General features: G+C 39.9%; 1 protein-coding gene across 2 annotated transcripts; it reads right to left on the bottom strand.

Moving 5' to 3' along the window:
- Positions 1-863: 863 nt before the first annotated feature.
- Positions 864-9,346, bottom strand: LOC144026783 (actin-related protein 2/3 complex subunit 1A-A). 2 transcript variants are annotated; one of them, XM_077533784.1, is made up of 10 exons: positions 9,189-9,346; positions 8,534-8,691; positions 7,726-7,830; positions 6,200-6,422; positions 6,009-6,116; positions 5,300-5,506; positions 4,338-4,413; positions 1,964-2,154; positions 1,637-1,724; positions 864-1,047 (listed from the first exon to the last, which is right to left on the bottom strand). In XM_077533784.1, the coding sequence occupies exons 2-10, from the start codon at positions 8,595-8,597 to the stop codon at positions 1,042-1,044; spliced, it is 1,068 nt and encodes a 355-aa protein (XP_077389910.1). In that variant the 5' UTR covers positions 8,598-8,691; positions 9,189-9,346; the 3' UTR covers positions 864-1,041. The 2 variants fall into 2 exon arrangements, with proteins under 2 accessions (XP_077389910.1, XP_077389918.1); XM_077533792.1 differs by having other exon boundaries at positions 8,534-8,653; positions 9,189-9,345.
- Positions 9,347-9,734: the final 388 nt, after the last annotated feature.

The following is a 9,734-nucleotide window of genomic DNA, read 5'->3' as shown; positions in this document are numbered from 1 at the left end:
CACAAAAATAAAAGCATGAACCGCCACGCCTGGTGGCGGCGTGACAAGACTTTTCCTAAGACTTTTGAATGTCACTGGAAAATATAGCATGCTTTGAATATGAAAATACTGATGTGTCGTCAGTGAGACTTGTGCACGTCTTTGTCTTATGCACTTTGAAGGAGAGAATGTGTTTTTGAATCTGTATTAAATTAATCCAGTCAAATAATATAATCAAAATGCTGCACTTATGACTGAATGCCTGTTTGGAGGTCCATCAATTAAAAAAAAAAAAAAAAAAGTGTGTGCCTCCCATGCTACACTCGTAGAAGTAAATGTGCTTGTTAGAACCTTTTTAGGTTCCCCAGCTTGTCCTCATAGGAGAACCCTACCAAAGGGTTCTACCGAGAACATAACAGGTTATTACCCTGTGAAAGGTTCCACCCAGAACCCTGTATGAAATGTTCAACAAAGAACCCTTTAAGGGTTTCATCTCGATCTCACACAGGGAGTTCTACTGAGAACCCTGTGATGTTTCAAGGGTTTCATCCAGAACCTTCAGAGGGAGTTCCACTGAGAACCCTTGTGTATTTCAAGGGCTTCATCTAGAACATTCACAGAAAGTTCCAATGAGAACCCTTTTATATATAAAGGGTTTCATCCAGAACCTTCACAAGTTCCACAAATAAACCCTTTTATGTTGCAAGGGTTTCATCTAGAACTAACACAGTAAGTTACTGAGAAGTTGAACCCTTTTATATTTCAAGCGTTTTATCTAGAACTAACAGTAAATTATACTGAGAACCATACCTGGCTTGTGGTTATGTGTAAAGCACAACCAGAAAAGCACACGCAGGAGAATATGGCTCTAGGAAACAATCAGGTTATATGACATCCATTTATTTCAAAGGCATTTTATTGAAAAAAAAATGACAGTAACAGTATTTTCCTGATAACCAAAATTAATTATGTCACTTTCATTGTGCTGAAGAAGCAGAAGCAGAGGATTCTCAGACATTTTTATTGGTAGAACCAGATCCATGACCAGCAGCCTGCTGTGCCTCAGTGCTGTAAAACAAAACAAAACAAAAAAACAAAAAAAACAAATTAGAATCCATCTCATTCGCTAATTGGGTGATCACAGTAATATATTGATGTCGCTTCTGTCGTAACAGCAGACACTCAAATAAAACAACAAAATGTATAGTCCTGAAAAATCAATAATTCACCAATCAATAAATGTAAAACTACAAATAAAGTTGGATAGGAGTGGTCGATATGTGCTTTTTGATTCTGTTCAAATTCTGGACACTTTCTGAACCCCGTTAATTGCTCACTTAATGCTCAAACACATGCTTGGACAGACAACATTGGTAATGTTTCACTGGTCTTGGTGAAGTCATATAACTACACATTACTCAACTCTAGCGTGTACACCTATTAACGTCTCTTGTTTCATTTGACTTGGTTATCATTTTCTATTGTCAATTAGGTCACATTTTGTCCTTTTTCCAATTTGGTGTGTAAAGAGTATTGCTTTATGTAACCAACAGAAACCTGTCCTGACAGGTTGGGTCCTGTTTGAATGCATTTTATACAAATATTTTACTTTTCTTTATTGTTTGTTTTCAATAACATTTTGCCACATATACTCTACCTTAAAATCCCACATAACCATGGCTCCATCCAGTCCCACACTGCTGTACTTCTCCACTTTAGCAGTTCCCTTAACAGCACACAACTGCCTACAGGACACAACAGATGTGCGCAAAATGCATTTGAATGGGGAGTACATACAGAAGACCACAACAGGTTATTATAGTAGAATTATAATACTATATGTGGTAATTACATGTAGTATAATTAAAATAATAATCATGTACTGTATGTGAATGAGCATATTGATACAATATGTGCAAATCCAGATTAAAAAAAAAAGTTTTTAAGTCAATGTTAGCGAAGTGGAAACAGCAATTCCTCTTACGTGATGCTGTTCTGATGAAGGGTGCCCAACTCATTGCTGTCTTCTTCAGTCGCCCTCTTATCCAGGTTACGGAAGTGCTGCATGGCTGAAATGCCACTTTTGGAAGATTGCTTGGGAATGTCGAGCTTCTTTACAAATCCCAGAGAGCCTGGTGCCTTATAGGTGAACTGGTAGGGACAACAGTCATGACCCTGACAGACATAAATGGGTGTTAAAAAATACAGTGTCAAAGAAATATGGTGTTAAAATAACAGCACTTGTGTTAATAACATACTTTGTAAGAACATGTATTACAGGTATTTAGTGTTTATTGTTCAGTGCCTATTTAGATATTTTGCAGGAAATTCTGTTGTTATTTCAAGTTCAGCTCAATTTGCTCTGCCTTTACCCACTTAAATAAGACCACTGCATTACTATACTATTGCAGCTGACTGTCATTTGTGATTATGCACCAAACAGCAGTGTACACATTAACTATTAATGCCACTTGTTTTATTTGACGTGATTATCGTTTTCAATTGTCAGTGGTCTACCATCACCACACCTTCCTTTGTTGAGGTGGTTGACTGGAGCTCTGGCAACAAGGTAGTCAGTGCCGAATGTGGCGGAAATCCCCTAACCTGTTGGGGGACGCCAGCGGTCAGGCATGGCATCAAGCTGAAGAAGGAATTCTATCGGGCCTTTTTGTGAGGTGGCCAAGTGGAACGTAGCGTCAGCTTTTGCTGAGGCAAAACTCGGGAGGACTTTGGTAATGCATGGAATTGACTTCTTAGAGGAAAATTCCACCATCTGGCTTCTCAGGAGGGGGAAGGACTGACCTGCTAACACTCTGTACAGTAGAGATGGTGTGCTGCTGACCTTGACTCGAGACATTGTGAGTCAGTGAGGAGAATTTGCCAATGACCTCCTCAATTCCACTGACACACCATCCTTTAAGGAAGTAGAGTCTTGGGATCTCTGAGGTGGGCTCACCTATCTCTGGGGTTTAGTCCACAAGGTGGTTAAGAACCTCTTTGGTGGCAAAGCCCCGGGGGTGGAACAGACCCACCTGAAGTTCCTGAAGGCTCTGGAAGTTGTGGGGCTGTCCTGGTGGAAACGCCTCTACTACATTGCGTGGACATCCAGGACGGTGCCTCTGGATTGTGAACTGGAGGGTGTGCTCCAACTGAGCCTCCGTTACTAAGTCAAATCATGGATTCAGGAGGACCATTGGGGTTTTCGTTCTGGGCATGGAACAGTGGACGAGCTCTACACCTGGCAGGCAGGGTCTTTGAGGGTGTATGTGAGGTCACCCACCCAGTCTACAAAGTACATGTGTTTTATGAACTTGGAGAAGGCACTTGACCACGTCCCTCTTGGAGTTCTGTGGGGGGCACTTTCAGAATACGATGTACTGAACTCCATGATACGGGCTGTTCCCTGTGTAATAAGTGTCAAATTTTGGTCTGCATCGGCAGTATTCATTTCCAGTGAGGATGAAGCGTGTGACAGGCGGATAGGTGTATTATCTGCAGTGAAGTGGACTCTGTATGTAGTGAAGAGGCAGTTGAGCCAGAGGGCAAATCTATCGATTTAGTGGTCTATATGTCCGTCTCTAGTACCCTCGCCTATGGGCACGAGCTGTGGCTCATGACCAAAAGAACAAGATCCCTGCTATACAAGGGGCCAAAATAAGTTTCCTAGGCAGGGTCTTCCTTAGAGACATCGTGAGAACTTCGGTCATCAGGGAATAGCTCAGAGTAGAGCTGCTGCCCCTCCGCATTGTGAGGAGCCAGATGAGGTGGCTTGGGCATCTGATTGGGAGGCCACCTGGATGCCTCCCTGCTGAGGTTTTCCTGGCACATCCCACCAGGAAAAGGCTCTAGGGACGAACCACGTCACGCAGAAGAGACTATGTCTTGGCTGGGAACGCCTCGGGTTTTCCCTCCAGAAAGCTGGACAAAGTGGCTCAAGAAAGACACAGCCTTCACGACCCAACCTCGGTTAAAGGGAAGAAAATGGATGGATGGATGGATGGATGGATGGATGGATGGATGGATGGATGGATGGATGGATGGATGGCTGGATGGATGGCTGGATGGATGGATGGATGGATGGATGGATGGATGGATGGATGGATGGATGGATCTGTACATATGACGCACAGAGTGGATAATCTCCAAACACAAATTACCTCTTCAGAATTAGCAGTGAAGTTTTTTTTGAGATTTTCAGACTGTGAACTTAGTTAAAAGAAGCAACAATAAAAACCTCAAACAAGCTGAAAGGAACTGCACAGTGGGTGTATTTCACTTATCAACCAACTTTCGGTCAAAGCGCTATGTATGATGCACGCACGCACACACAAATGTACACATGGAAGGTCAATAATTACCGCGGCAACAATCTCAGTGGGGCTGACATATAGGATGCTCAGCAGTGGAAGACTGTCAATGGTCAGCTGTGTTGCCCTGGACAAACAAAGTATGTCAACAGACAAATACTGTATGTAAGTTTTCATATTTCTCATTTCTCTTTCCCCTTAACACTGATGTAATAAAGTTGGTGAAAACATCCATTCTTGTAAAAATCTTGAATTATGTATATTATGCACAACTGCCACTCCTTTGAGCCATCACCTTATGGTGCACTGTAAAAAAGCCCCCACGACTTGACCTCAGATCAGAGGAAGAGAATGAATGGATGAATAAATCAACCAATCAATCAATCAGTGAATGAAAGCAGATATTTTTATTACTTATTATTTATCTGTTGTTCAGGGTGTCACAAACATGGTGCCCACAGGCACCGGGTAGGCCCCGAATAGCCATATGGTCCTGTTCTAAAAATATCGAATAAGGTATGGGAGATTGTGATTTCCTAGTATTCTTGCAGAAGTCATCATTTATATAAACACGTGCAAAGATAAGATTTATAAAAATGAAAAAGAAACAAATTTAGTGTCTACATAGATTAATCTCATTATAATTATTAATAATGACAAAAAATAAAGGTAATTTGAGAAAATTATTTCAAAAGTATCATGAATATTATTATTAATAATGAAAAAGCATTTAATGTAATTTGTGGCTTTATTTCATAAGTGTGTTCATTATTTTAAGCACATTACTGCCATCAGCTGTCCATCAATGGAATATCATAAACCACTCAGTTTCCATTTCTTGTGGGGCTACAAGAAAATGTCATGGACCTATTTTCCTTGTATGTGTAACCCAGAAAACAATAACTTCTATTTCAATTACTATATATTGGTTTAATCAGTATAGACTATAATATTGATTTTAGTCTGGGTTACATATGTATTGATGCTGTGTCTCATATCTCAGTAGTACTTACTCCTTTCCCCGGGTAGCATCAGCCACAGAGATGCTGCTGTTGTGGGCCACCCAGGCCAGCTGGTCTCCATTGGGTGAGAAGGAGACACTGTGCACCCAGCCTCCACAGTCCTTGTTCTCAAACATCAACTCCCCAAAAGGCATTTTGGCCCCCCAAGCTGTGGGTCCAGGCTTGTCCTCGATGTCCTTTATGTAGGCTGAGAAAATTCTTAAAAAAAAAAAAAAAAAAAAAAATCCAAGCAGAAATTTTGGGGGTAGATTACATTTTTATTTGGTGAACTGGAAATGTTGAATGTTATTTTGATATATTTAATAAAATTATATTTTCCAGTACATACAAAAAGTCCCGTGCTCAAAATGATTCGTCTAAATAAATAGTCTTTATCCATTGTTAATTTTTTTAACTGTTGATTAGAAAGCTGTCTGTCTGTACGGTATGATATTTACATTTTAAGACACAATAATACTATCTACACTCACAATATTAGAAACTCATAATCTATGCTCTGAATAATCGCACCTTATCTGGTTGATGTTTTGTAAAAAAAAAAAAAAAAAAATAGAAAAAAAAAAAGTCACTCCTTTATCATTTGAGCACTGGTTGACTATTTCAGCTGGGCATATAGTCATATTTAAAACCTTGGCGTTTACGTAACCAATCCAAAAAGATCCCGTCCCTCCTGCACAGGTCAACACTGGACAATAAATACCTGCAGTGGAGGTCCGCACACCCAGCTGCCAGAAGAATGTTATTGGGATGCCAATCCAGGCTCAAAACGGTGGAGCGAATGGGCTTTTTGATGTGCTTACTCAGCCACCTGCGGAAAGAATGTAAAAAGTTGTGAAAATTAAATTAAACTGTAATCTGTTAAATGTGCTTTTTTTTCCATTTTGCTTTTACCAATCATTTTCCTTCTCAAAATAGCAGACAGAAATGAGTCGAGCGCCACTGCCCAAGGCAAACTTGTTTTCCAGAGGCGACCATTTTACACAGGTGGCCGCGCGGTTGATTCGCACGAGGACCAGCGTTGGTTTCCACGAGCCATCTTTGAGAGTCCACACGTAGGCATTGCGGTCAGAGGCACAGGTGACGATGCGGTTGGACTCAGGGGCCCAGTCAATGCCTGTGAACAAAACATGATGAGATTCAATTCCTGATATGAAGCTCTTTCTTAGGAGCTCAAATCGTAGACGTCAATGCTTTATCTACTGTTTTTGACAAGCTGACTGATGAACAGTTAAGTTGTGTCCGTATTGAAAATTCCCCCCAAAATATGTTACAAAACACCCCATGAAAAATGCCTTATCAGATTGGTCCAAAGTATTTTAATGTCTCTATTTCTTATGCATGAGTATATACAGATGCTTGTGTATTGATTCTAAACATGTTATACTTGTATGAAGACAGTCTTCTAGTATTTCATCTGGCTGAAGAAACAGTCAATAAATTACTGAAAAAGCACTGGACACAATTTGCTACAGTAATATATTGCAAGAGGCATAATCTGAAATGTTCATGCATCACACTTGGCACTTGATGCATTTCGATGCAATTGGCTGATCATGTTTTATTGTATTGGTATTGTTGTTCTGTTATGTGCTTGTGAATTGCTGCAAACAAAATCGCCCTACAAGGGGCAATTCAATAAAGTGAAGTGAAGCGCCACATATTATTTCTTTTACACTTCTGAAATCCCACCTCCAAAACCAATAATTCTTACATATGGTTTGATGGAGTCGATTTATTTATGGTACAATTACTACACATTATTGCTGTAAGTCATTTAAGTGTACAAATATCAACGCTGGACACATCTGTAGGTTGTGGTAATGTACACAGTAAATTTTCTAGAATAAATTTACTATATCTAGAGTATGACCAAATAGACTCGGTTTTAGAGTAGGCTAATATGTACGCTTCGAAGAGAGTAAAATAAAGAATAAAGAAAAAAAAATTAAAAGTCACTCAAGGGTTGGGGAACGAACTCATGAAGTCCAGCTTGGGAGGCTGCCACACTACCACCTGAGCTATGCCCCTCTTACGGTTTAGGAAGATTCCAGCTGACACAAGCGATATAGTAACACACAGCAGGAGTTGCGTGGCTCTGGGAGTAGATCGGCTCGCTCCCAAGCTGAAGGTCGTGAGTTTGATCCTCAACCCTTGAGTGAATTTTATTTATTTATTTTTAATTCTTTATTTTACTCCCTTTCAAGTGTAAATATGACTTTAAAACTAAGTCTATTTGGTCCAACTGTACATAGACTCAAATTTAATTGACAGAATTTACTGTGTACGCCAGTATTTTTTGCATCTGTGACACACAATGCGACTTGGGAGAGGTAATTAATGAAAAATACAGGAACAAGACGAAGTTAAACATTTGAATTTGAAGCCACCCTTCCCTCAGGCACTCTAGTGGGTTGTACCTGTGATACGGCCACTGTGCTCAGTCAGCTCATGGATCTTGATCCAGTCTCTGCCTTTCTTTTCATAAATGTTCACCACATTGTTGTTGGGGCTTACTGCAATCTCTGCATGGAAACAAACATTCACAACAGTTTAGTATTGTATTGATTTTCAAATGAATCAACGATAGGAATTCATCGTTACATGTACCAAAACAGGTTGAATTATACTCTATAATCCAGTCATGGCCATTCCTTGCAACCTGATGGGATAACACAATCTTACATATGTTAATCTATCAACCTATTTTATATTATATGTATGTTATACAACTAAAACAGAATAATGGTTTTCTCATCTTGAGTCCGACTACAACTAATAAAATTTTATGAACTGCATAATTCATTCACCTTCATTTTCACATCAAATATAGACACTAAAATGTATTTGAAGTGGTGTAGTCAGTTTACTAGTGTGTCTTTCGCACAGCACGTTGAACAGTGTATAAAACATTTAAGACACAACAAAGCTATCAGCAGTGTGCACCAGTATACAGCTGTGTTCCCATCAGTGAACCTCTTTAGTCCATTTGCTGTTTTTGTAATCAGATTCCTTGTGGTTCCACAGGCAGCATTAATGCAATCACGGGACAGAGAAAATGCATCTGCATGCTGCAGAGTATACAGTCTGTTGGCCCACCCAGTTTTGAAGCTTAAGAAAAAATAAATACACTGTCACAATTGTGCATGTCCACAAAGCTTTAATTTAGATGTTACTCCAATAGAAAGTACGTTCACGTGTACAAGTGGTTGACAGTGTTTCACCTACGTGTCCTGTCTTTATTCCAGGTGTGGCAAGAAAGTGGCTCCAGACCAAAACTGTAGCGTGACATGTCTGAACAAAGATGGGAGAAGCTTTTGGAATGTGGCTGCCAGCCCAGATGCTCTCCTGAGAATGTGATCAGGGAGGAGGAGCACAGGGAGATACTTTGTTGGGAAATGGAGAGAAAACGGAAAAAACAACATGCACTTAATGTTATTATCAATATCTTTTATCACTCTTACAAGGCACCACAGCTTAATATCACTTCCTCTGTGTACACACTGACATTTTGTCCTTCCTGAGAAGACTTGCCTTCCTTCTCTTCTTGTGAATAATCATTTGAGAGAACAATACACACCTTTTGAGGAGTGGCGCATACTGTGCAAACAGGAGTTTACTTTGCCTTTGCTACCTATACAACCTCATCCTGACAATAACAAGAAAACTTGGATTATTTGTACTTGGCTTGTTAGTCAAAGTGTGACTATAAGGAAGGAGTATTCATTTTCAGTTTCCTTAAGCAGGTGGAGGCAGCAACAATAACAGTCACAAGCTCCAAGCAGACTGCACTGCGATAATGAGTTTATTTTTCAGCGTTACGGATCAAATAACAGAAAATAAATTAGCTGAGTGAATGTGAGAAAACAATGCAACAACTTACCTTTTGTGTAGTTCAGATAAGCAGTGCAGTAGTTTGTAGCTGTGTTTATTCGTGGACTCTGGGCAGTCGACACGAATGGAACTGAGCAGTTGGACTACAAGGAAGTGATTGTGTTATTACTGAAGGGAGTGAAAGAAAGGTGGGTGTGTCTGAGTGTCAGCGTTTAGTGTTGAGGTAGCATCTCATATTGACATTCACTATAGTGATTAAGAGATGAAAAATGAAAATGGCAGAGACACGTACAAAGCACGATTTGTGGCAAAAGGGTTACAGACAGAAAATGAGAAAAGTGAAAGAGATGCTTGCAGAAAAGTTCAAGATGAAAGATTTAGGACAGCTTAAACATTTTCTGGGTATTGATTGTAAACAAACTGATGGATGTGTAAAAATGTCACAAGAAAAGTACAGGTACTACAATGTTGACATGCATGACAATCAAAGGACAATCGCCCTTGCCAAGAATCCAGTCTGCAGACAGAGATGTAAACACGTGGACATAAAATTGCATTTTATCAGGTCAACTGTGAATGATGGGAGAGTAACTTG

Source organism: Festucalex cinctus, chromosome 1, assembly GCF_051991245.1.
Source record: "Festucalex cinctus isolate MCC-2025b chromosome 1, RoL_Fcin_1.0, whole genome shotgun sequence".
In the NCBI taxonomy this organism is placed as follows: domain Eukaryota; kingdom Metazoa; phylum Chordata; class Actinopteri; order Syngnathiformes; family Syngnathidae; genus Festucalex; species Festucalex cinctus.
This window is presented reverse-complemented; position numbering and strand designations above follow the sequence as displayed.

Coding starts and splice junctions, on each gene's coding strand:
- LOC144026783 (XM_077533784.1), bottom strand. CDS start 8,597: ATGTCACGCTACAGTTTTGGTCTGGAGCCACTTTCTTGCCACACCTGG. Junction 4,414..5,299: donor GATGCTACCCGGGGAAAGGA/GTAAGTACTACT, acceptor TTGTTTGTCCAG/GGCAACACAGCTGACCATTG. Junction 2,155..4,337: donor CCACTGAGATTGTTGCCGCG/GTAATTATTGAC, acceptor TATGTCTGTCAG/GGTCATGACTGTTGTCCCTA.